We start from the raw sequence: 27,540 nt of genomic DNA on the forward strand, positions 1-27,540 counted from the left end.
GGCTGATGTTTGTTTAAAATGAGCTTTTCAGGTGGACCCTTATTGAAAGTGCAAAAAAAGATGGCTAATAATACAAAACTGTAAGTCTTACAACACATCGCTTTAGCTTTATCTATTTTCAATGTAGCATAAGTCATCATTTACCCCCATTGTGTCGGGACATAACTGCGTTGGTTGTGTTCTGCCAAGGTACTTCACTGACTAAAATTGTAAATGAAAAAAGAATAAAAGCATGACGATCCTTTTTCATACGCAGAAACCTACTCTGTAACCAAATACATTTAGAATATACAGCAACCTTTTTGCTGTAACAACCTTATAGATCTATGCAATGCTTGAACCCAAAAAATCACACTAAAGATACATTAGTATGTGGTTGATTACTTTGCTAAAAAATACTTCACAAATGCAGCAAGTAATGTTTAAGATATAATTATCACTATGTGCAATGGATTTTGAGATAAAACTGATATATTTAAATTGTAATAGGTTCCTCGTTTAAACCTTTGAACCCGGATGACCAGTTATCTTGCATTGGGCAGCTTTTTTAGTAAACCTGGACAGCTTGTACACCAGCATCCAAATAACTCTGTTTATAAATGCTCTTTCTAAGAAAAAGTGTAAACTAATAATTCAAGCCTAGGCAAGGCCTTAGACCAAAGATTTGCTTTTTTTAACCATTTCTAAATATTTTGCTTCATTTGCTTCATCACAATAACCATTTTACTGGGAAAATAATGCAGGAAACATTGAAACCTTCCCTTTGTTATTATGTGATATATTATTGTGATACCAATAGACAATTATATTGTACTAAGTAAAATTTTAGGTATCATTTTGAGTCATGAATTGAAGGTGAGAATTTGCTCAATAGATATGATGCTATTCCAAAAGTTTTTTTAAAACTAGGTGCATGTATGTGTGTGTAGTGTAAGGCGTGCAGGGTGGTGGATAGTGTGTGTGCGCATGTGTGCATGCGTGTGTGTGATGTGTGCATCTCTGTGCATGTCTGTGGTGTGTGTGTAGAGTGTGTGTGTGTATGTGGTGTGTGTGCGCGTGCGTGTGCTTGTGCGTTTGCGTGTGTGTGCATGTGTGTGGTATGTGTTTGGTGTGTGGGTTTTTGGTGTTTGTGTGTGTGTGCATGTGTGTGGTATGTGTTTGGTGTGTGGGTTTTTGGTGTTTGATGTGTGCATGTGTGTAGTATGTGTTTGGTGTGTGTGATGTGTAGTGTGGTGTGCAGTGTTTGTAGGGTTTTTGGTGTGCATGGTATGTATGGAGTGTATGGAGCGTGTGGTGTGAGTGGTGTGTATGATGTCTCTAGTGTGTGTTGGTGTGTGTTGTCGTGTGTTGGCGTGTGTTTGTGTGTGTTGGTGTGTGTTGTCATGTTTGGTGTGTGTTGTCCTGTGTTGGCGTGTATTAGCGTGTGTTGGTGTGTGTCAGCTTGTTTCGGTGTATGTTGGCTTTTGTTGGCGTGTGTTGGCGTGTGTTGAGGTGTTTTGGTGCATATTGGTGTGGGTTGGCATACGTTGGCGTGTGTTGGTGTGCCTTGTGTGTTGATGGGGTTAAGTGTGTTATATGCATATGTGTATATGTGTATATGTATGCGTGTTATTCAACTGTGTATGCGTCTTTGGAAAACTCTAAAATATTTCAAACAGTATAGTAATTTTATAGCTGTTAATTCAATATAGGTATGTGGGATTCATTTGCTAAGTATAATTTTAATAAGATAATGTTATATGTACGGTTATATTATTGATATTTTTTAATTGTAAACAGACTATAGCAAAGTGTTCTTTATAGCCTTTGAATGTTGGTCAGTAAAAACTTGTAATTAATTCCTTCTTGCTCCTACTGTGTTCTCATTAAAAACCAAACAGGCTGCAAATAATCTTATGAGCTTTTGATGTAATTTCATTGTACATCCTAAGATCAATTATATTCCTAAATGCTAACAATATATGTTTATGTGTGCAGGTAAGTGTGTGTGCGTACCCGCACACATATACATGCTGTAAAACCTCTATTTGAACGCCATGGCACTTTATTTTTTGACCTTTACTCTATAGTGGCAGTCAATTGGAGGCGGCTTTCAAATAAAGACTGGTGGTCTATTTTTTAACTAGCTCGGCAGAATTTTCGGAAAATAAATTTCCCCCAACTACGGGCGAAGCAAAGGTCGCCAATATTCTGCCCTCTTTTTTTCTGGTGGACCGATATTAAACATTTTGAATGCAATAAATCTGCTAACTTACGTTTAACCTGTCAAACATCTCTAAATAAATGTTCATCAAAAAACTGAATAATATCTGTAACAGTTGATATCTATTGCTTGCAATTGAACTGCGATGATATTGTAGCCTGTGACCTTTTTTGCATTTTGTTGGCATTTTCGAATTATATTTCATTCTAAATTTGAAGACATATTTTATATCTAGATTAAAAAATGTTGATAGAAAATTCTTTGCACCCACTGATATCTTTGCAACAGTTTGCAGCCAAAACTAGCTTTTTATATGCAATAGAAATGAAGTTATGAGCATCGATACGTTGTAAGTGGCCCTAAGATGCTATGAAATAACATGCCATAAATCTGCATTTTTATAAAGTATTCAACAATAATATTTTGAATGATACAAATATATATTCATGAAAAAGTGAGATAAACTAACCATACTTATATTACATGCAGAAATCGAAAATAAGGTTTTTATAACCAAAAAATATTTCCATTGCTTGTTCGCATCGCTGCGTTCTGATTGTTGCTTTCGGTGGAACAAACATTCTTTCGTTTTCTAATGCAATCAACAATATATTCTGGCCTCACCTCTTCTTCTGCACTGCTGAACTAGTTGATATCAGTGTCCAAACAATTTTTTGGCAAAGCACAACTTTCACTCGCTGCATTTATCACTAAAGCAATGCGTAAAAGTTTCGTTAGCAATAAACTTAACCTTTGGTCCAAAACTTGCAAACAGGTTTTTATATGCATGTCCGTCGAAGTGTTAAGATCGCGTTAAACTAAAAATCTACTATTAGCCTGAGATGGTTAGTAGTTATTTTTATGGCATTGCTTTAAATCTTCCATCTACTATCGTAAATTAAAACCGTTTGTTATCTAATTATGTAGACTACTTTGAGGCAGAAAGACCGCACTAAACAGAGTACTACCATTAGCCTGAGACTGTTATGATTATTTCTATGATATTGCTCTAAAATTTTTAACAAAAAAGAGGAAAAGAATTAGAGTTGGACGAAGAGAAAACCTATTGTTATTGAAATATACGATTCATTATTATTAATACAATTTTGTGGACATTTTTTCACTGATCAGTTGATAGTATGAGCTCGTAAAGATCAAATAATGCCCAAGTGGCGGTCAAATGGAGTAGGCATTCAAGTGGAGACTGCCGGTCTACTTTTCAATTCAATTCTCAGGGTGGCGATCAATTTGAGATGACGTTCAAATAGAAGTGGCGTTCAATTAGAGGTCTTACGATATATTTTGTACATACGTATATATTTGTGTACATATGCGTATATTTTTATTTTAACAATTAGTAGACATACAACATTTTACAAAACATTATGATATAGTTGCAATATCAGTAAACTGAAAAACAAATTAAATTGAAGCCCAGTTTCTTAAGGTAGGATGAAGCCTACATTTGCACTGGCATGGCAGCTAGTCAAGGAAATGAGCCTACAGAAATTGGCTTAATTTGGCTGGTTATTTAAAATATTTGGCGTATTTCATCAAAATCAAAATAGGTTTGTTTAATTTAAGCTTTACAAGTTGCCCTAAAATTTCTTTTAAATGTTTTTCAAGATGAAGTTTAAACTTGGTCTATTTGTATATTGTTTTGATGTGTCGGAAATCTGTAATCAACAGTTTTTTGATCAAATGCAGTATAAAATGGTAGTAATGGTAGTATAAAATGGTAATATTGGTAGACGGGTTTTCAAAACGTTGATTTTATAGTGATAATCTATTTTTACTTTCTAATTGTTTGAGTAAAAATTTTGAATTCGTTGTCAAAAAGATTTTATACTTGTAAAGTTCCTTAACAAACAACACAAAAGCTAGACAATCAGGTACTGAGATGGAGTCAGTGAAGGTCTATTAGAGATTATGCCTATCAGACGCTTTTGAGATATATATAATTATCTATTGAAAATACACATTGAGGATTTCTCCAAGACTATATAGTACATAAGATGTTGAAAGAAGTTTAATATATGCATTAAAAGTTGGTATCTTTTTTGTTATACAGGTTAAATCAATGAAAGTGAAACTATATAGCCTTTTTATTATAGTTGTAATTTGCATTATATTGTAAAAATGAAAGCCTTTCACAATAGTATATGTGACATCTTTTGTTTCTCGCTTTTCCATTATACATGGTCAGGCTTGACGCTATGCATTACGTTAGGCACAATGAAAATTAGTTAATGTTCATTTCTATTAAGTTGAGTTGAGCTAGTTTTTTGAACTCTTGTTCTTTTGCAATAAAAACGGTAACAGTGCATCCTAGGTCAATACAACGCGCATACAACGCATGCGCAACGGAAATACAAGGTACTTGCAACGCACAAACATTTTAGATACAACGCCGACACAAGTAATTAACAATGCATGCGCCACAATGTGACACTGTTAACACATTAATATTATTAATAATATTAATGTGTTATAATAATAATAGTAGTATTATTATACTATTATTCAATGTTCTATTTATATTTATAGTCTGTTAATAAAACATGTCTAAAGCACTACACAAAGTATTTTGTTTATTTTCTATTGACCATTGTATGTGTGTTGTGATGATAGTGTATGCACATTGTGTCCACAATGTTTGTGCATTGAAAGTGCTTTGTATGTCCATTGCGCATTCGTTGTATGCGTGTTGTACCGACTTAGGATGCATTATTATCATAAAAACTGTGCATTAACATATATATCACATCAAGTATATCATATATTATTTGGCTGACAACTTTAGTTTAATAAAAACAAGCAAATACATTTTTGTTGTTGCAGGTGTAAAATATTTTATATTGCACATATGAAAGCTTTTCAAAATTGTACATGTGGCAGTTTTAGTACAATAAGTTAACCCTTTATGCAAAAAAAAAATTGAATTAAAACCTTTTGGCTGTATTTAGCAGAGGATATCCAATGACTGCATAGTCTGCAATAAAGATTCTTAAAGATTACTTTATACAAAATTTTAGCAGATTTAATCAGAAATTATTGGTATTTGTTTAACAATTGTGATTTTTGTGTGTTTGAAATAGTCTAGCTGTCAAGATGTTTCTAGATTAAAATTTAAAGATGAGATTATGATTAATATGCTCCTTACTTTGATTATATTCTCTTCGTTACAAGTTTTGCCAATTACAATTGATCGGGTTGAAAAGCAAAATATCCATTTTGCCATTGACTTTGTTTTTTGGAAAGCAGTTACTCCGCTAATAATATTTTTATTGTTACAGTTTTATACTCATTACTAAGATATCAGGTTACCTTTATGTCTACCAGTATTACATTTTCTTCTGCAAGATGAACATTGAGAAAACAAATTTTCTGTAGACCTGCCTTGATTATATTAAGGGTAACTCATGTTTAAAAACAAAGAAACAAGTTATTGAAGGGCAAGAAAATACATTTTTAACAGTTCAAAGAATTTTCGGCACACTTGTAAAAAACAGATGAAAAAAATTGAAAATAAAGTTTGAAATTACAAAGGAAGAGTACAGATTATACTAAAAAGTAAGTTTTAAAACACTTTGCTTTTAGCCTAAACTAGAGATGGACATTCAAGTTAACAAGCCTACTAAAACAAACCCTAAGACTCAACTTACAAATAAACTCAATTGCATTAATTCTCTAGTATTCTTAATTAAAAGTAGCGTTTAAATGAGTTGCAACTTCCCACTACTACTATTGATAAAATCAGCTCTTTATTACCACTATAGACACTTGACTCAATTATTTATTTTCAATAAGCAAAACAACTCAAAGCAAAATGCATCAATTTTTTCCTTAATATTATATTTCCAGTTCTCCATTGTTTTGCTTTCGGTTTAGAATAGATGAAATGAAAACATGCAACCAAAGAACAAAGAACTAAACCTAATTTTGCTAGTGAAATTTTCAATATTAGGTCTAAATAAAATAATAAATAAATATATTAATAATATTAATAAATAATATTTTTCCTATTAAAGAGTTTGGGTCAAACTGTAATAAAAATGTTTTTTGCAACTAATTTTTCTCTCACAGAAAAGATATTAAGCATGTTTTTTGTTTGTCAAATTCAATGATTTTAATGCAAAACCTATTGTTCCTTTAAGAAAAGTTTAAAATAAAGCTCTGAGAAAATATGTCAACACAATTTTTTTAGTATTGAATTGTTAATATTAGCTATAGAAACAGTCAAGAAGCTTATGTAATGTGTGTAGTTAGGTTTGTGATTATGGTTTATTGTTATTTTGATAGATTTTCATAAGTTGGTTCGCAGTAAAAACTAATAAATAATTGATTTTTTACTTGAGAACATTGAATTGGCTTGATTGATTGAAGTTATAATAAGCTAAGAGTTGAAAATCCACAAGCGAAGTTTCACATTTAACGGCCTAATTAAATCGATTTTTAGACAGTCAGTAGTGCGAAATAGCTGAAAATTGAAAAGTTAATTGTTAATTAAAGTTAAAATTGAAGTTTTTTTAAAGCCTTAAAATTATCTCTAATGCTGCCTATTTTTAATGAAGGCGGTCCTTGTGACTGCATAGATCAAAGCCTACCAGTATTGGGATAGGAGGGAGATGAGTTGCTTGTTTGCTGTTCAGGTATTTCGGTGCCTAAAATTGTCATGGAAAAACATTAATATACATGACCATATTGCTATACAAAAGTTTGTTCTCTAACCAGATGCACTGAAACTACATCAACCATACCAGATACATGTACGTGCAGTGCTTTAACTCAGAAAGGCGCACTAGAGAAAAAATAGTATATGGCAGTCGAGGGTACGCTAAAAATTCTTGCAAGTACAGGAAGTATTGTTAAGGTAGGGCAACACGAGACAAAATTCTCACGAAATCGGCAAAATTTGGACGAAACGATTCGTACGAATTGACATTTGAACGAATTCGTCCATCGTTGGTTGCGCACGATGAACGAATCCTGAATTGGACGAAACGTGAGAAATTCCTACGAATCGTTGTTTGATTAGTCGGTTGAAAAGGTTAGTTGAATGTTGAAGGTCGTTTTCTTCTACGTCTGAAGCAAATGATTGAAACGGAATCGGCTTCAATTTATCACCGTGTTCTGTTTGGCTAGTTGAAAGTTAGTTTCGTACGAATCCGTGGTGGGGAAACTCCGTGTGGCAGGTCAGAAATTTCGTACGAATGGAATTTCCCAGATTAGTTAAAATTAGAAATTAGAAATTTGAAAATTAGATACGTGTGGCCTTACCTTTAGAGTTATAATTGACACTATTTACCTAAGATTTTGAAGAAAAATTGGCTCACTTAAGATAATTGATGTTGCTAGCTGCTTAAGTAATCATTTTCATATGCAAGCAAACGACATCAGTTTGAGATTCGCCCTGGTGGTTTAACATTTTGATTGATCTTTTCAAATTATTTCATTTATTTTTAATGTACATTCTAAAAACTAATGTTTGGCTTAATTAATTATGCTAGAACCTGTATCACTAGTTAGGCTAATATTTTACGCACGAGTTTTACTTATGGTTTTACGCAAAGATTTACACAAACTTTTTTTTCTTAACCTGGAAAGTATGAAAAAAATGGTTACGTCTAACAAATTTTTCTAGGTAAAAAAATGTTCGGATGCTAATATTTCTAATTTCAGTAGAGTAAAATAAGACTTCAGATTAGAAAACACTTGAAAAATGTTGATCATTCAAAAGACGCTAAAATGAGTCAAAACAAAAGCAACTATAGAAAAGCAAACAGACCAGCTGATGATCCTAAATTTTTAGTTCAAAATTGGTTACTTGGGCTTACGCAATTTTATAAATATCGTTTGTTCATCTCCCATGTTTATGAATATATTTTTACTGTGTTTATTAAAATATTTTCATATGATTTATAAGTTTGCAGATTTGAAGCCATTTGATAACATCATTCCCATTATCTAAACTCAACTTTGGGAGGATCAAGGCCCATAACTTATCTTATAATTGCGCATAAAAGGCCAGTTTTTCTGCAAACTGTAGCAAAGATATTAGTGACTAAGATGAAACATTATACAACATTAATAATATAATTATTCCAAATATCTTTGCAAATTTACAACAACAAAACAATTATTCGTTTGCTCAAACAATTGCAGCTTAAGTTACATGTATATGATCTTTGTAGGAAAGTTACAAGCAATATATAAGCTTGTAGACAAGTTCCTTAGATTCTAAATGCACACTTGCTTATGGAGCTACAGTAAGTTAAAAATAAATTGTATCAGCTTATCTGATGTTGTGTCTAAGGTTCACATTGCATTACTAGTTACTAGTTACTACTGCATTAGGCTAACATTGTTTCGTGACTGAACTGTTGATAGGAAAATATCAAGTGTAAATATAAATAGATACAAGGTTCATTTACGCTCTTGAATAGATTTTAAACAGCTGTTGCAAAAGTATTTTTATTCACCCAGATGTTTCTACAAATCAAATTTCTATTTAGACCAATAAGTTTGACATTAATGATTACAAAAGATCATGCTATGCACAACTATGAAAACGGCTTTGAAAAATATTCATACCTTTCACTTCCAGAGATTTCACAGAGTTCAGACTTAACATCGGAAGTCGACCTCCAGCCACAGCATTCATTTCTGCCTGCACATTATTATATGCTCTTACTATATCAACCTAAAATCATGAATGCATGCAAGCCATGTTTAAATTTAAAATACTGTGTTACTGGCACTGGAGAGGTCGGACAATTTCCGTAAAAAGGTGGGAGAAGCCAAAAATTGAAAATCAATTTTAAAATTCTAGATAGCACATTTAAGGAAGAGCAGGGCACTACAAAGCTTTAAAGCAGAAAGTTGTGCTCTCATTGCAGGCTTTCCGCAGTATCAATAAATTCATTAGAATGTACATGTATTATCTCATTACTCGAAAAAGCAGCAGCTGCCAAGTGGAGAAATAAAGGGTCTTTGTAAGATCTTTAGAATTGGTTTATACACAAGCACTTAAATGAATTGCTCTCAAAATATTTTTTGCAGTAATAGAAAGAATTTTAATAGAATGAAACCTTAAAAATTTTAAATATCAAGAAACAGATCATCAGAATAAACATTTTAACGATTGAGGAAAGCTAACTTTTTACCTCAAACACTAGAAGAAATTTAGAGGAAACACCTACAAATATCTTAGGCTTGTGCTTGCCATGCATAGTCTTCAAAGCACCTTAAGCAATTTAATTTTTTTCCTGCAGAATACTTAAAATATTTTACAGTCTGCTTTGAATTAAACGCAATTTCACCAAAGATTAACAATTTTTGCCAGTTTTCTCGTTAAAAAAAGTTTTTAGTCAGTAATTAAAACATTTGAATTATCGTTTGTAATAAATTTGACCCACTCAATTTGAGCTCATTTTCGTAACAAAGCATTGATAAACATTTTAGGTGCACACAATTGTAATTCTTAGCGCTGCCATGAAAATTCTTAATTGACGTCTGACAAACATGTGTCGAAAACGTATAGAACAAGTTAAAACTCATGTTATAACATACTATTGGAAAATTACAGTTGCAGCCCAGTGGCAGTCAAATTATCTACTAGATGTACCCAATTATCCATTTAGTAAACTCTTACAAGGCCATAAAAGCTCATTAAGTTTACTAGAGGGTTCAAAATGATAAACCTAATTCACCTAAATTGATAATGTGAAAAAGTTGAAAGTTTGAAATGCTGTGTAAAAATTGAAACTTGAGCTGAGTATTTTACAGAGAACAAACTTGTAAGCACTCACCTGATGGCTGTTTTTAACTTTGTTCTCTATATCAGCTCTCTGCCTACTAAGGTTAGCCAGTGCCTCCCCAACTTCTTTCTCTGCAAAAGCTGTCATCTGGTTTTGAGTTGTTCTTCGTGCCTCAACTAGTTCTTGTTCCAGTTGTTTGTATTTAGCTCGAATAGCATTGATCTATGGGTAACATTGATCTATGGGTAATATGACTCTTCTCAGGTTATTTGTTATTATAGCTTAAGTATTTTCTATTAAATACCAATAAAAGCATAAAACACTTAATTATTTGAAAAACCTTCACTAATACCAATATCATAAAAATGTTATTCCACCTGAATATTAGCATTCATAAATTATCTTGCTTTACAGTCTGTGTAAAAAGCAAAATAATATTGTTATCCGTCAAACTTATTTTATTTCAACAATAAGATTTTTGCTTTATCATAATTGCTTTTTTAACTTAGCCAAAACTATTGATTACCAAATCATCAACTAACTTACTAAAATTACTCTGCATTTCAGAACCGTTTTAACATGCCAAGGTGTTAAATACCTAATTACCAAAGACTGCGGCTTTGAAAAAGATGGGAGTGATCTTTCAGTTTTTTGCTAGAGTTCTGGGGTCATGATGAACACGGATCAATTCCGAAGCTTTAAAGAGTTTTAGTAATATGTAAATATTAATAAACTACAGGAATCATGGTTTTAACATGTTCCTTTAGCACTGACCAAACAATTTTAGTATGAAAATACCAAGTTTATTTGATATCCAGTCTCAATCTTACTCATAATTAGTCTTTCATCATGTTTATTCAACAGTTTAGCCAGTTGTAATTAGTAACCCAATTTACTGAGAAGTAAATTTTTAACTGAATGAAAATAAAGTTCAAAATGTCAAAGACCTAAATCTGTTGTCATTTTTTTCTGAAAAAGTTTGCTTGTTTTAAACAAAATACATGTAATAAACTCTCTGATTCCAAAAGACTAATATTTAATTACCCTGAACGCATCCAATTTGCATTTTTGCTTCGAATAAATTTATAAATAACAACTTATTGTAACTTTTAATACAATACAACAATTTGCAAACCTGGTCATCACGAGTCTGGTAAAGCTTTTTTAGCAGTTCCTGTGTATTCTTTTCAAATTCAGATATATCTTTGTTTGCTTTCTTAAGCAGTGCAGAAAGCTTCTGTTCTTTTTCACTCACTGTTTTACTAAGCCTTTTTATGTCGGAAGATAGTTTAGACACCAGCTCGTTTAAGTTGAGCAACTCATGAGGTCTTCCTGTAATCATGAGTTTTGATTAAATCATTACTTAATCTGATGGAGACCGTTTTTCAAAATGAGCATAATTTAAACTTTTCAATGCTCCATGTGCACTAAAAGTTGTGAGAGTCTTTCAGAGTGTTAAAGGTCGCTGTAAACTAATCTGCATAAAAGCATTTACACCATTAATGTTACAATGCTTAATATCTTGCAGAAATTGTTATCTTTAAAAAATTATATTACTGGTAATTCTGAAATATGAATCTTAAATACACAATGTTTTACTTTATTAGAACAGAAAATTTATAGAGAATTTCATTTTCAATCCCAACGAGAACTTCATCACCAAACCGTAATTAAAAGCATTCCAAGTTGAAGTGATATGTAACAAAGTAAGTTTTTCTACTCATACATAAAGCCCATATTGGCAGCTACATGTTATAGTCACATCATTGTGTATGCACCTCAGCTCACCTTCATTACAAGTGTTTCCTGGAGAAATACAATGGAGACAAAACACTCGCAGACACACAGAGCAGCCTAAACTGTATGCATGATTTGGGTGTTCGGCACAGTTTCTTTTTTCTAACCGGGCATGTTCTTTAAAATTCTTGGTGATAGTCAATGCTACATGGTTTACATGTAGATAGTCATGTAACTGCAAAATACATAATCACTGAGTATTTTAGTTTTAGAGCATTGAGTGGCTGACTCAAGGATATAGCGCAGTGACTGACAGTTCTGGCCACATTACAAATATTAAAAAAAAGAAATATTTAAGACAGAATTAGTTTGTCAAATCAAAAATATTGCGAGCATTGTAGGCATCATAAGCATCGTGAGTATCGTGATCATAGTGAGCATCGTGAGTATCGTGATCATAGTGAGCATCGTGAGTATTGTAGGTATCGTAAGTATCGTAAGTATTGCGGGTGTCGAGATTATTGCGAGTATTGCAAGTACTGTGAGTATTGTAAGTATTATAAGTATGAAAAGTGCCATAAGAACCAAGTGGTCAGGCTATAGCTTTTTATAGTACCAACTAACTAGAATAACTCTGGTGAAAGAAAAAATGTTGTAAGAAAGTTGACTGGTAAACTCAATCTAAATGAAGTCATTGTCTAGATATACAACTGCAATAGACTGTTAAAGAAAAAAAACCTTTAGAAACATCTACTTTTAATAAATTTTTTATCCTAACAATATAGCTTTACTGGCTGTATTTTAATATTTGAAAAAAAATTTTAATTAAAGAGCGGAAATGAAGTTATAAAAATTTGCAGTTAAACTTTCGTTCATATCAGTTTTATTCTACATTACAGGACAAATATAAAAGACTGAATGATTGATACACCTTGACCTTGTTCAAGTAAAAAGTGGTTGCGATGGTGTATCATTGAAATAATTCCGAGTCAATAAACTGTAGGTTCTCAGCCTGTAAAAAAAGGTGAGCCTGTTAATACTATTTTGTAAATAAGTTTACACTTTTATTTTAATGCGATCTTTTACTATGCCTGTTTTATCGAAGCCTGATTCAATTAGTTATATATGCAAAGTTTTAAATAATTACCTTTAGGGTTTTCTAAAGGGGTTTAATGTTACCATAAGTCTTGAAGCCAAAAGTTGGACATGAAGATAATTACTGCTAAGGACTATGCTTCAATACTATAACCATTGCTAAAATCTTATTTTGCTGCTTTGAATGCTTGAATTAGCAACACAGGGAACCAAAACGTAGTTTTAACAAAAACTTCAACAATCAAGACAATTATGATAGATGCTGTTAAGATTGATTAGTATATATAAAAACCTATACTAGTGAACAGCCATAAGCTATTACCATAAATATTGATGCTTCAAAGTACCTTTTGATGAGTCTCACAGTACTTCTTTGAGCAGTCTGCGCAGTAGACAACTGCAGGTTGTGCCGTCTCCCCTTTCTCAACACACACATCACAGTCAGTTTTAGGTCTGTGAGTTGGATGCAATGGTAGAGGCTCTGCCATAATGTCAAACTCTTCACTACAAACAGCGTAACAAGACCCAGTTTAGCAAAAATTCATCTGGCATTCTAATTTCAAGCATTTCTTTTATAGTTGTTGAATTTTTTCGGGAAAGCCAATTTTAGGCTATACAAATCTTTTTCTTTCCAAAAACTTATTAAACAAGCTAAACATTCTAATGACCTACAGCTTTGTTTAAGAGTGCCCTGTGTTGTTTGCACGCTGCTAAAATATTTTTTTAAAAGCTGTTTTAATTTGACATTGTCTGCAATAAACTTGCATTAAACAATTAGTCCTGAACTCTGACTTGCAGCATTATCTTTCAGTAACAGAATTTATTTGCTAAGCAGAATGGAATAATTTTTGCGCAGACTGGCAGTGGCCCTCTTTCACTTTTTAATGCAGATCTTTGTATGAATGTTTAGGTTACTGAGCAAAAATCCTTTGCGGACAAAATGAAAACATAGAAATACTCAAGGATCAAAATATTTTTTATCTTCAGACCAGCTGTCAAGGGAGAAACTTCATTTAATAATTAATAAAATATTTACCTAATTAAAAACAATAATAACTACTCGTAATAATACGTGAAGTTTTATAATGATTATTTAATTAAAATAATAGTTATTTGATAGTTAACTAATAATATATATGAAATGTTGTGTGTGTTTTCTTTGAGCGTATTAATATAATAGTAGTATGGTTTTATGCGTAATGGTTAGCCTCTGGACTTTGAGTCCAATTTCTCCCAAGACAAATTTTGACCGCAGACAAAGAGGCACGTCTGCTCCGCAAAAATCAGTCTGCCGACATTTTTCTTTCATTTTTCATTGTTTCTGCCATTTTTTCTATAATAATAATCAAGGTGGAAATAATTACCCTACCAACCCTCGCTGCATTAGTTTGTAAGTTTGGGTTTTGATAAAGTAAAGTTACGGAATTTTACAGATGCAAACCAAAAAGAGCTCTATGGTCACTAATATTTTTGCAATAATTGAAGTCTCCGGCCAATTTATTGATTAACTTTTTTCGTATGAAATTTCCAATTAGCTTCATCATTTTAACCCAAAAGCATCAAAAGATTGAAAATATTTGGTATTGAACTCGATGCAACTCCTTGCTTTTAGTTCATCATTTAAATTGTACAGATAAACTTGCACAGGATTTGTTGTGAACCTTATCAGAATGTATTAGTATATTCTAAAACTTTTACACTTGAAATGATCTGATTTTCTTGATATTCCTAGAATAACATTAGTAAAAATTGATCACGATTAAAAAGTTCTGATAATATTGAAAGTGTTAATATGATGTCTTTATTTACAAAGAGACTGATAGAATAGAGACCCATAAAGCTTCAACTTGAGCACAATAGCTGATATAAACCGTCTACATGACGACAACTGGTGACATTATTTTCTTATGGGCATTTTGAATGTTATCAAGTTCGGTGAAGATTAATATTACAACATTGTGGCAATCATATCAGCTGAAATATCAAAAACAGTCACAAATTACATAAAAAGAATGATACATTTGATAAAAATCACAATAAAATTGTGTAAGTTTATTTTTAACTATTATAGTCTAGTTTGTTTTATGCAATCGTGTTAATCACCTCAACTGGGTTCACCCTTTCAAGTAAACTCAACACTAATTGGTTCTGGTTAATGAGCTACATTGATAGAACTGGGACAAATTCTTCCTTACTTCCTTCTTATTTAATCTTGCTGCAGCAAAACCGCTTTCTACTTAACTTATTGTGAGGCTCCTAAGAAATAGGTCCTCATGGTCTTCTCACACAGTTCAAAAGTTACGATATTAAAGCTATTATATTGCGTGTTCGTATAAATGTATATATGTGCGTGAGTACATATTTTCATACGTATGTACATAGGTATATACATAGGTATGTACGTAGGTATGTACATAGGTATGTAGGTACACGCATATGTATGTACAGATGTACATATGTATGTATGTATGCATGTATGTTTGTATGTACGTACATACGTACATATCTATGAACGTAGGTATATACATCTGTACATATTATGTAGGTACAGACATACGTATGTTTGTACATATGTACGTATGTAAATGTGTATGTACATACGTATGTATGTACATACGTAAGATGTAGGCCTGTACGTACATATGTACATACATATGTATGTACATATGTATGTACATATAGATGTATGTACATGTGTATGTGCATGCGTATGTATGTATGTGCATGCGTACAAACTAAGTATGTACATATGTAAAAACATATGTAGGCCTATGTACTTACGTATGTATGTACATATGTACGTACAATGTATGCGCAGATGTAAATACATATGTAGGTACGCACGTATGTCTGTACATATGTACGCACCTATGTACTTACGTATGTATGCACGTATGTACTTTTGCATGTATGTATGTATGTACATATGTATGTACGTATGTATGTACATATGTATGTACGTATGTATGTGCGTATGTACATACGTACGTATGTATGTACGTATGTACATACGTATGTACGTACGTATGTACATACGCACGTACATACGTACATATGTACTTATGTATGTACGTATGTCCGTATGTACGTATGTACGTATGCACGTATGCACGTATGTACGTATGCACGTATGTACATACGTATGCATGTATGTACGTACGTATGTACGTATGTCTGTATGTACGTATGTATGTATGTACGCATGTATGTATGTACGTATGTACGCATGTACGTATGTACATACGTACGTATGTACGTACATACGTATGTACGTACGTATGTACATACGTATGTACGTACGTATGTACGTACATATGTACGTATGTATGTACATACGTATGTACGTTTGTATGTATGTACGTATGTATGTATGTACATATGTACGTATGTATGTACGTAAGTACGTACGTATGTATGTAGGTATGTACGTATGTATGTATGTATGTATGTATGTATGTATGTACGTTTGTATGTACGTACGTATGTACGTACATACATATGTACGTACGTACATACGCATGTACGTATGTACGTATGTATGTACATATGTATGTATGTGTGTATGTATACATACATACATACATTGTACACACATTATACACACATTGTTTAAAATACAATGTGCTACATTTCATTCCGGCAGACACGTTGGGGTTACAGGGTGTGTTTTGAACATAAATAAGCTGCATGTCACACCATCAGCCAATCCGGGCTTACTGGGTGAGTTAGAAGCATGTTTAGCAAGCTGTATTATTTATTTTAAGCTGCTAATAGTTAATAACTACTAATTTGAACTGTCCTGTGAAGCCGCTCACCAGTTGAAAAAGACGATAACTTTGGCTTTGTGCTTAGCAAAGGCCCTGAGGAACTCCGATCAGCATCAAAATTAGGCAGCGGTAAAATTTTTAGACCAGAGCCATTTCTGGAAATCCTTTACTATCAGTTCCAATGGGTTTTATTATAAATAACAGCTGATCCGATCAGTTAAAAATGAAAACAAGATTTTTGCTTTGGAGAGCAAAAATACTAAACAGCTTTTAAAAAAATGTTTAGATTCTTTGGGCCTTTTATTAAATTAGTGCTAACAATATACATTAAACAATCATGTGAGCCGGCTCTTCCTATTAAACCAGATTGGTGTTTAAATTCAAGTCTATTTTATTCTGTAAAGAGAACTTTACAAACTGATTGTATCACAGTTAAGTCCAACAAACCATTTCCATATTTGAAAGGATTTTTGATGCTATAGACAAATGCAATTTTATTCATTAATGTGCACTGATTAACAACATCTCACAGTGCATTGCATGTCATCTAACAAAAGAGCTGCATTAGCAACCTATTCTAGCCTTATATTACCCTTGTTGTTCTTATCAAAATGATTTACTAGTTGCCTACTCGTGGCAAGATTTTATTACAGGAGAGTTTAGTTGAAAATTATTAGTGTTACTGATAAGGTGGGCCCATCCCCAAACATCGAAAAACCATTCCGCACATATTTCACACATGTTTCACATTTGTCCGGAGCCTATGCGCACACATTTACAATGATGAAGTCAGATTTACTAGAAGAAAGAATAGTGAGTGAAAAGGCTTCTATTATCTGTTGTTGCTGATAAGGTAAAAAGCCAAAACTACCATTTATTGCTCTTTAAAGTTTGTTAGATAAATTTTCTCGTTTGGGGCAATAAGTTTTGTGAAAGAAAACAACGAGAACTAAATTGCTATATCAAAACATTGCAGTTCTTCAATTTAATGTTGTTGAAACTTTAAAACTTGACTCAACAAATAATCACTGTATCATCATAAAAGTATTTGCTTAATCTCGCTGTCTCTCGTAAAAACTAAATTGAGATAAAATCACACCAAAATAAATACAATCGATCCTAGAAATGAAAGTGAAAAATGTATACTCCATATGCTTTGTCCAAAAGTAGTTTGCTTTTGCCACAGTCATAAGGTTTATAGTTTGGTAAGGATATGTTTGGCTAACTGTATATTGATTTTAAACAGACTTATATTAGTTTATGGGCGCCTTTTGTCTGACTATTTTTGTTGCAAAACTTATCACAGCTGTTTTAAAATCGTTAGACATAGTCAACATTGACCATTTGCTCTATCATTACAAAGAATTCCTTGCTTGCTGGTCAAGTCGGTCAAAGAGATTAGATTATTGTTTGTAAGCCTAACAACCAAATTCAGCTGAGCTCTAATCTACATGTAGATATATCAGAGTGGTGTTACCGCTCTAAATAAAGGACATCTTCAGTTTAGAGTACTAATAACTACAGGGAGTAGTTAGCAAAGTTGACAATAAAAAAGTTAGCTGATGCCCTAAAGGGTAATCATCAAATTATCTAGTCATTTAAAGCCAAAATAAGAGTGGCATCGTCTGCCTACTTTTTATTACTATTACATCAAATGAGAAAAGATATTGCTAACATAACTGCAGTAGACCTACTACTAGCAAATATGATATAAGATTAGAAACTGCAAGCGCTCTGAAAGGTTTCATAATGAATAAAAAGAATTGTCAAGCAAGTTAACCCATGTATGATAGACCAGTTTAATTGGCATCTAGTATGTTTTATTATCTAGTTCAGTTGTTGATTCTAGTGTGTAGTTGTTCATAGTGAAAAATATAGGTGGAAAAATTTAAAATAATAGTATAATTAATACCTTAGACCTGCTTAATACCTTTTTTTGTAGAGCTACAATTCTAGAAGCACCAGCTGAACTGATTGCATGCAGTTCTTGAAATCACTCCATCGATTCCTATTAGTGAAGCAACTTTATGGAGAGAGGACTGCCACAGCCAAGTGAGATCAGGTATGTGGTTATACTACAATGAAACTACAAGCGCTACTCAGTTTCAGTCAATATAATTGAGCTCCAGACAAAAGTGAGATTAGGCTTCATCTCCTACTAAAGAAATAGGTGTGATTACTTTGTGTGCTCAAGCATTACTTAAATAGCTTTTCTTTTGTAAACCAGTCATGCCAAATGGCCTACAGAATGCTTAAATGTTTTTTTGCGCACCTACTTGCTTTCAATATATCTGCTCTTAATATGTCCAGTATATCCCTCACCTGTACGACTATATTAGTCGATAGAGTTGTGGGCGCGGGTCGGCGTATGTGGTCGTGGTGAAAGGCTGCGCGTATACGACTGATATCGTCGACAATACAACCCGCTTATAATATTGCTGTACATTCTTCACCTGCACGACTATATTAGTCGATATAGTGGTGGGCGTGTCCATCCAATCTGACCCGTAGACTTTTTTGTTAGGTGCTCCGTTGTATTCGGACACCGCACGTTTTCCGGAGAAATAATTTATTATTCTTTCGTTGGACAATTCTTCAGCGCTAATAACTTGAACATAACGCTACGCTAGATAACTAGACTACTAAGCACCATAGATTTAGGCTTAATGATACGCTAAAAGAACTTGAGCAGTTTGGTCGTGTCATGAGAAAATGTCCGAACTGTGCTGTACCATTTGTTAATTTGTTACAGTTATAGTATTTTTATTGTGTTAACTTTTATAGTATTGACAGTGTTGTCCGAAGATTTCTCCATAAAGTGAGCCTCAAATCACGAAGTAGTTGTAATTTTTTGTTTGTGAATTTCCAACATAAAAACGAACATTTTTGTGTACGTTTTGTTAAGTACCGCGCGAGCCAGAAAACAGAAAATTATTTGTGTTGGTGCCATCATAGCCAATTAAGATTCAGCTTTTCGTGATGACACAGATAATTAAAATAGCATCCTTGACTCTGATGATGGTGAACGTAATAGTTTTGGGAGAGTAAGGAACATTTTAGAGGATCGTTTTAGCTTCGAAGCGATCGTGGCTTCACATAGCTTTAGCAATGCACAAAGCGTGGATACATTGAATTTTTTTGCATAGTACTATTGGTTAACATGTTAGCAAAATAAAATATATAACAAAGTGTTCTAGATAAGTTTGAAGTTGAAGAAAAAATTGTATACATATCATGAAGAAAAATCGGCAATTTTCGGTAAAAGGCTGGCAGTAGGCCGATAGCTAAATTTGTACATGAGCAGCAGTTAAAGGGTAGCTCACAGCAAACACAATTTGGAGAGTTCAAGGCCGTGAAAACTATCTAGCAACTTCATTAGTCTTACACACAGCCAAGTTTTCAAACCCTGTTGATTAAAAAAACATCCAAACACAATTCAGTTGTAATGCATTTCTGAAATTACACATCTTATAAAGACCCAGCATAGGTACCCATAAGTATAGCAAAATAAAGGGAATTGATTGGGTGCAGGCTTAATTAACCCTATCCATAAACTGATTTAGCGAGATGGCTGTACCATTGAATAACGATTCAGGACATATGTGTTTAATATCTTTGCTGAAGGTCATGTGTAGTTGAAAATTCATAATCACTACCTACTACGGCTGTGCTGGTAATCTAAAATTTTGAACTTAGCCATACCTTAACTTTACAACGAGAGTGATCCAGGTGACTCAAGTGTTGATTTCTTTGCTTAGACGGTACGTCAATTGGTACATATTTAACATTACAACTTTTCGACTTCATCTTGAGACTGGAGACCAGGCTCCTAGGCTGGGCATGTACCATATGAAGCGGCGCTCAGTTTATTAAAAAAAAAGTTATTATCATGAATCACCAGTGAACCACGCACAAAAATCTAATACAGTGAAACTCGGCTAACTCGACATTCACGGAACCGAAAGAAAGTGTTAGAGTTATCAGAGCGTTCAAGTTATGAGAACACTCACAAGTGCATGTATTATTGTATTTATCAGTACATATACAAACTATATATAAATCAAAAGCATTTATTGCTTGTTTCAAGTTAAGGGACCTCTCATGTAATGTTTTAACAATTTTTATCAGAAAGTATAAATATTTTCCTCTTATTACTTGAGATTCGTTTGTTTGTTTTTGGTGATGTGACGCTTCTCCTTGCTTGCGGAGGGCTATCCCCAAGCGGATGTTTGGTAAAATTTAATTTTTTGCAAACCTTTAAAAAAGTCGTTAACGAAAATATTTTGCCGATAGTGGTAATAATGACGCCTAAGAACTACTAAAAGTTGTTGTTTATCTCTATGGCTTAGAATAAAGTGATATTCTAAAGCGATAACAATCGTCTCGGTAGCCGTTGGGCAAAAAAACTGTTCGAATTAACAAAGTTAAGGTCGAGTTATCTAAAGCATTTTATCATTGCGTTGGAACGGACCAAACAAATCCATTCGAGTTAACCATGTGTTCGAGCTATCCGAGGGCGAGTTATCCGAGTTTCACTGTATATGGCTTGAAGCAATAAAGTCTCTATAATATGTCTTTTCATTTTATTGTTTGTTTTATGAACATATCTAACAGCTCATTTTATATGCTGGAAGCGGTCAGACTGTTGGGGCGTCTCCTTGTTATTACTTATATTACTGGTATCACGCTACCACCACCTCATATTTTATTGTCTGATGTTCTTTTGTCTGTGTTTTAGCTTGCAGCATTATGGAAAGAAGTTGTAGCATTTGCGGTAGCACAGGAAATGTATCTAAAAATAAATGTAATGCATGTGGTAAGTTTGTCTATTTGTTGTAAAACAGTGAGCCCGCTGCCCTTTTAATTCTGCAATATTTATAATAATTTGTTATGATTCACAGGCAAAGCACCCAGTCACATCAAAATAAAAGTAAGCTGTCCTTAAATTTTCCGTTTTGCATTTATTTTTAGTTGTCAAGATGAAGTGCCAGTGTGGGGCCATTAATGCCATCAATGCCACAAAGTGTAGCGCATGTCGTAAGTCTAAAACAATCATCATTTAAAAGCTTCTGCGTTAATACTAATAGTCGTGATTGCTTTGCATGGTCTTTTAGCATTGAACTCTTTTCTTGTTTTGCCTAAATCTCACTGTTCTCCATAACAGCTTTAGATCATCAGAACTCCACCCCATGTGGAAATGCGATGTTGGTTTCGTATGCTTTGCAGTGCCAGATTATCCATCAATGTCAAAATGTCAAAGTTTTATTCTGTATGCGATAGTTTTATCTGTACCCATTTATTGTTTTCACAGCTATCATCTTCCGTGATTTGAAGGCACAGACAAGGATGTCTACACTTAAGAAAAGGCGGGAGGAGGGCTGGGCTGGGAAGAAGACCACAAAATACTATGTGGATGCACTGGAGCGTGCTGTGAGTGAAGTAAAATATATTTTGCTTTACGTCAAGTTATAAGACTGACATGCCAAATTGTGTAAATAGAAAGCTTTAAATACGCTCAGGCTCAACTTTAAAACAACTTACTTTTGCGGCTGCAATTCAGGTTTTGTTTACATTGAAAATGCCCGAAAGTATGCAGATATCGAAGTATAGTAGATTCAGATACAAACGTGGTTAATGTGAAAAATCACTTGTAATATTGGTTTTGAAGCCTTGTGATGGCGGTGACTACAACACTATTGATTGGTCCCCTGAAGCTTAACATGCCAGTAATAGTTGCACAAGCCCAACTGAGTATAGGACAGCTTTCCTTAGTAGATGAAATGAATAAGACAACAACCCATGCAAAAGAGTTATTTTAGGAATACCTAGCATCCAAATAACTGAGAAAATAGTGCAAATTCTCCAAGCTCAACAAATCTGAACCAGCTCACGTCTAGTGCAATGGTATATTATCAGCTAGCAGAAGATTTGCTTTTCATGTTGTTGTTGTAATTCATGGTATGAACGAATGTATCATACACTCTTATAATATTGTTTATGTTCATTTTTACAGGCTGCCCACGCCCACGGTGCAGGTTTATCTGTTTTATGCCTGGTATTCAAACCTTCAGGCAAAGGTACCTTGTCTACTATTATCGAGGAAGGATGCCACCAGACTGAAATTGTGTCAGTCATCAAAGAAGCGTTCAATGATATGACAAGATGTAGTAAGTTCCCTTGGTCTTTTCAATGTACAGCAGAACTTAATTGCCTGTTTTATATTACATCCTACTCCCCTATGTGATTGTTTTGTTGCAGAAGACTATGTGCAAAGGACCTATAAACCGTATAACCCCACATCTGCTTCCACATCAGCTACTACATCAGCTTCCACATTTGCTACTTCTAAATCTGCTCCCACATTACCTTCTACATCTGTTCCCACATTACCTTCTACATCTGTTCCCACATTACCTTCTACATCTGTTCCCACATTGCCTTCCACATCTGCTCCCACATTACCTTCCACATCTGCTCCCACATTACCTTCTACATCTGTTCCCACATTACCTTCTACATCTGTTCCCACATTACCTTCCACATCTACTCCCACATTATCTTCTACATCTGTTCCCACATTACCTTCTACATCTGTTCCCACATTACCTTCCACATCTGCTCCCACATTACCTTCCACATCTGCTCCCACATTACCTTCTACATCTGTTCCCACATTACCTTCCACATTTGCTCCCACATTATCTTCTACATCTGCTCACACATCATCTGCTCCTACATTACCTTTTACCTCTGCTCCCAGATCAGCTACTACTACTACTTCCTCAACCACACCAACACCTACAAAGGCTGTAAGTATAGTATTCCTAATATTTCGTCCCAAAAGAAACCAAAATTTTAAATAATACGAGATCTTTAGAGAAACAATGCATATGAATTGCTTCCCATTGTTTGGTCATCTTTCTTCATACAAATTATGACATATAAGATAGACAAACAGTTCAGAAAAACTAATACAGACCCAGCAATGAAATGTTCAATATCGTTTGTTGTAGAAAAGGTGTGCTAACAAAGCATGGCACACACAGACACACAAAGTAAGTAAAGCCATAGCTCATTTCTCACTGTCTAATTTTGTTGAACCTCAGTCAAGCAATTTCATTGCTGATATGTTTGTCTACGCCATGAGATATTTACTTTGCAATTGACCTTTACTCAAATTTAAAGTACCCATAATTTCTGAATGCCATTGACCTCAGTACTGTTATTTTCCAGTGTAAGCAGAGAAAAAGGCCGAATAAGCAGCGCTCTAGTAAGTAGAAAATGCTGTTTCATTTTTCATTGTCGTTGTGTTGAATCTCTTATCAATTGTACAGTAATGCGCTATGACCATGATGAAATTGACTATTTTGCTATTTTATTTTCTCTTAGAGAGGATGGCTGCTATGCAGGTAAAATTTTTCTTCTGTGTGGTGCATAGGCAGCAAAAACTCTTGTTATTCTCTTCTTTCCTTCCCTCACCACTCTTCATGCGAGGAGAGGTGGGAGGGGAAGAAAAGAAAAGAATAAAAAGAGTTTTTGCTGCCCATGGGTGGTGTCTTTTTTTGCCTATAGTGGAATTCACAAAACAACCCTGCAATACTATCAGTTATAACAACCTGGTGTCGTGATTTTGTTACCATTTTGTTTAACATGTCATAATTTGACATGTTTGTATGTTAATTGGCAGCCAAATAACCACAACACAGCTTGCGTTTGCCTCACTCACTAGCAGCTTTGTCATAATCACGACATGCCAACAGCCCACAGGGTGGCAGTACATGATCAAATAATTTGCTTTCTTCAGCTAACCATGGTTGATTTCAGGTCTGATTCGGGATGGGCTTTTCGCTTGTACAAATTACTTGTTGCGCTAACATGCTGTGATATGCACTGGTTGCTAGCAGCTCAATCATTGCGTCTTTTTTCACCAAAGATATGGTTTTTCTTTGTTGTATAGGAAATACTACTCCAGCAGAGTATATCAACCCAAACAATTCTGACTCAGATGCAGAAGAGATATTGAGTGAAAAGTTGGTAAGTTGATGAACAGTCAAAGGCACTTTTCCAGTGTTTTAGAGTACACATTGAAGTATACCAAGGTCCAAATCATGGTAATTTTTTGTCTTCTCATGCCAATAAACATCTATAATCCTGGGGATCTATCCTTTGGCAAAAAATTGCCTAAAAGGACTAAATTGGTTAATTAATTGGGTATGATCATTACAAATACCTGAAATGGTGTACTCGGTAATGTATGTGTATTATTTTTAAATGACGTTCAATATCTTATGGCACTGTTTTATTAGATAGGTGCAAATTTGATCAATTTTTTGTGTCAGCAATGGGTAATGTTACTGTCGAGAAAAGACAACTTGACACATATTTGGAATGCAAATTGATATTTTGTGTTCAAAAAGTTTCAACCTCTGGTCATGCGTGGACTACATTCACTACCACATGTTACAATATGTTTGACATAGATTTTCTGCCCCTCCCCTCTTCTCTCTTTCACTTTTCGATTCTCATAATTTGTTTCTGAATCTTTTTCAGGACAAGAATGGTAGAACACTGTACCTGGTCAAGTGGAAACATTATTCATCACAGTAAGTCGCGTCAGCCGAATGTCTATTAGGGGCGAATATTCATGGGCTGAGTCATGACTAAAATCCATGCTTTTAGTCATGACTCAGCTTCAGCCAGTCAATACGATGAAAATAACAATTTAGCAGAGTATACAAAAATCAGGATTATCAACAATAGAGCAATTGATGCTGTATTGAGTTGTCATTTATTTATTTAGTCATTGCTGCAACAAAGCACAATGACCTTATGTTAAGAGCGGAAACATGTAGCATCTTAAAACCCACCAGCTGATCAGACTAATAATCATCTCAATTTTATTTTGTTGCAGAAGTAATACCTGGGAGCCCTCTAGAAATCTCAAACAAACTTTGGCACTGCTAAACTATAAGGTGAGTTTAGCCAGTTACACAAGCAAAAAGTGCTTTGCTGAAAGTCTTATTGTTTACCTAATCATTGATAAAGATCGCCACAATCATGGAGTCAAATCTGCACCCCATTCATGGCTATAGGTCGCCCGATTTTTGTCACGCAATGCATTCATATCATACAAGTTAGTTGCAAGGACATCAGCCGAAAAGAGTATCGCCTCTCCAGCTGAATCATCATATAGCCATGTGTTTTTACTGGGTAACTAATGCACATCTTGTTTTGTCACTTCAGACAGCATTTCTTTACCGTTTTTCCTTCTTTTGCAGGAACATGTCCAGTCAACATGACCAGCAACTCCTATCTGCCACCAGCAAGCATCCACATACACAGACATTCTTTACTTTTTACCACAAAGTTGTATAATATAAAAATATGTAATGTAATAGTAATATAATATATCAATTAATAATCAACAGAAAATAACACTTTGTTGCAATAATCAATTCATCAGATCAAACTACCCGGCTTGCATTATTCTATTTGAGGATTGGTAACAATAGGAAGAAGAAATAGAATAGAACGGAATCTTGCTTACTCTTGAGTGGAGTTCCCTACACAGCTTTGTTGTGATCCTTTGTGTAATCTTATAATTATGTTCAATAAAAGTGATCACAGAGACCCCCTACACATAACCACAACATTCTAACACAATTCTAACCTGTTGTCCAATCAGGTTGATTTATGCAACTTGCTCACCTGCTTAGTCCATACAAACCATCATAAAGTTTTCGAAGCCTTAGGATGTGCACTGATGTGGTCCAGAACAGTTTTGTAAATCACTGCTTTTTTGGTAAGGCAGTGATGGCTGAAAGTGTCATGGCTGTCTCACTGGTGCGGACACCTGCAGGTATGAATAGACAACTCCAGAGTAGATAGATAATATTTATCTATTAATAACGAATTTCTACAATTCTTGTCCCACATGTCTAAAAACTTGGTATTTATACCGGTGAGCCTTGTTAATACTGAATATTACTTCAATATTGCTACATTTGCGTTAGTTCCCATGTAAACAGTGAAAGATATTCAGGATTTATCTCCCCCTTGTGTTGCCTGTCATAGTTGATTATTTTAATAATTCAACTCAATAGATACAGTAGGCTTATGGAAATGCATTTTAGTCATTTTGACTTGTATTCTGAAAAAATTGAAATGGTTAAAATTAGGTGCCCGACTTGCTTCTCCATGCAAATCACAATACTTGTGGAAACCTATTACTTTATTTACTCATGTCGCCCTGAATAGTTTTGTGAAAATGAACTTTTACAATTTTTAGGCCACGTGTATAAAAACTTGGTATTTATACCGGTGAGCCTTGTTAATACTGAATATTACTTCAATATTGCTACATGTGCGTTAGTTCCCATGTAAACAGTGAAAGATATTCAGGATTTATCTCCCCCTTGTGTTGCCTGTCATAGTTGAATATTTTAATAATTCAACTCAATAGATACAGTAGGCTTATGGAAATGCATTTTAGTCATTTTGACTTGTATCCTGAAAAAATTGTAATGGTTAAAATTAGGTGCCCGACTTGCTTCTCCATGCAAATCACAATACTTGTGGAAACCTATTACTTTATTTACTCATGTCGCCCTGAATAGTTTTGTGAAAATGAACTTTTACAATTTTTAGGCCACATGTATAAAAACTTGGCATTTATACCGGTGAGTCATGTTAATACTGAATATTACTTCAATATTGCTACATTTGCGTTAGTTCCCATGTAAACAGTGAAAGACATTCAGGATTTATCTCCCCCTTGTGTTGCCTGTCATAGTTGAATATTTTAATAATTCAACTCAGTAGATACAGTAGGCTTATTGAAATGCATTTTAGTCATTTTTACTTGTATCCTGAGAAATTGAAATGGTTAAAACTAGGTGCCCGACTTGCTTCTCCATACAAATCACAATACTTGTGGAAACCTATTACTTTATTTACTCATGTCGCCCTGAATAGTTTT

General features: G+C 34.0%; 2 protein-coding genes across 3 annotated transcripts in view; one reads left to right on the forward strand and one right to left on the reverse strand.

The window, feature by feature from the left end:
* LOC137388454 (uncharacterized) overlaps nucleotides 1-13,283 on the reverse strand; it is a 48,261-nt gene extending 34,978 nt beyond the window's left edge. Inside the window, exons 1-7 of the mRNA XM_068074940.1 lie at nucleotides 13,143-13,283; nucleotides 11,752-11,935; nucleotides 11,099-11,295; nucleotides 10,015-10,185; nucleotides 8,798-8,906; nucleotides 6,811-6,867; nucleotides 145-201 (exon numbers count right to left, since the gene is read on the reverse strand). Coding sequence (XP_067931041.1) covers nucleotides 145-201; nucleotides 6,811-6,867; nucleotides 8,798-8,906; nucleotides 10,015-10,185; nucleotides 11,099-11,295; nucleotides 11,752-11,935; nucleotides 13,143-13,283 — 916 coding nt within the window. The remainder of the gene's footprint in view (nucleotides 1-144; nucleotides 202-6,810; nucleotides 6,868-8,797; nucleotides 8,907-10,014; nucleotides 10,186-11,098; nucleotides 11,296-11,751; nucleotides 11,936-13,142) is intronic.
* Nucleotides 13,284-19,252: 5,969 nt separating this feature from the next.
* LOC137387134 (mucin-2-like) lies at nucleotides 19,253-26,015 on the forward strand. 2 transcript variants are annotated; one of them, XR_010977871.1, is made up of 12 exons: nucleotides 19,253-21,378; nucleotides 21,534-21,599; nucleotides 21,874-21,992; nucleotides 22,576-22,729; nucleotides 22,821-23,371; nucleotides 23,576-23,617; nucleotides 23,796-23,832; nucleotides 23,952-23,971; nucleotides 24,520-24,596; nucleotides 25,113-25,165; nucleotides 25,474-25,534; nucleotides 25,841-25,866. XR_010977871.1 is itself a non-coding variant. In XM_068073448.1 (11 exons), the coding sequence occupies exons 1-11, from the start codon at nucleotides 21,312-21,314 to the stop codon at nucleotides 25,859-25,861; spliced, it is 1,248 nt and encodes a 415-aa protein (XP_067929549.1). In that variant the 5' UTR covers nucleotides 19,258-21,311; the 3' UTR covers nucleotides 25,862-26,015. The 2 variants fall into 2 exon arrangements, 1 of the variants encoding a protein (XP_067929549.1); XM_068073448.1 differs by lacking the exon at nucleotides 23,952-23,971 and having other exon boundaries at nucleotides 19,258-21,378; nucleotides 25,841-26,015.
* The last annotated feature ends 1,525 nt before the right edge of the window (nucleotides 26,016-27,540 follow it).

This window comes from Watersipora subatra, chromosome 2 (assembly GCF_963576615.1).
Source record: "Watersipora subatra chromosome 2, tzWatSuba1.1, whole genome shotgun sequence".
NCBI lineage: Eukaryota > Metazoa > Bryozoa > Gymnolaemata > Cheilostomatida > Watersiporidae > Watersipora > Watersipora subatra.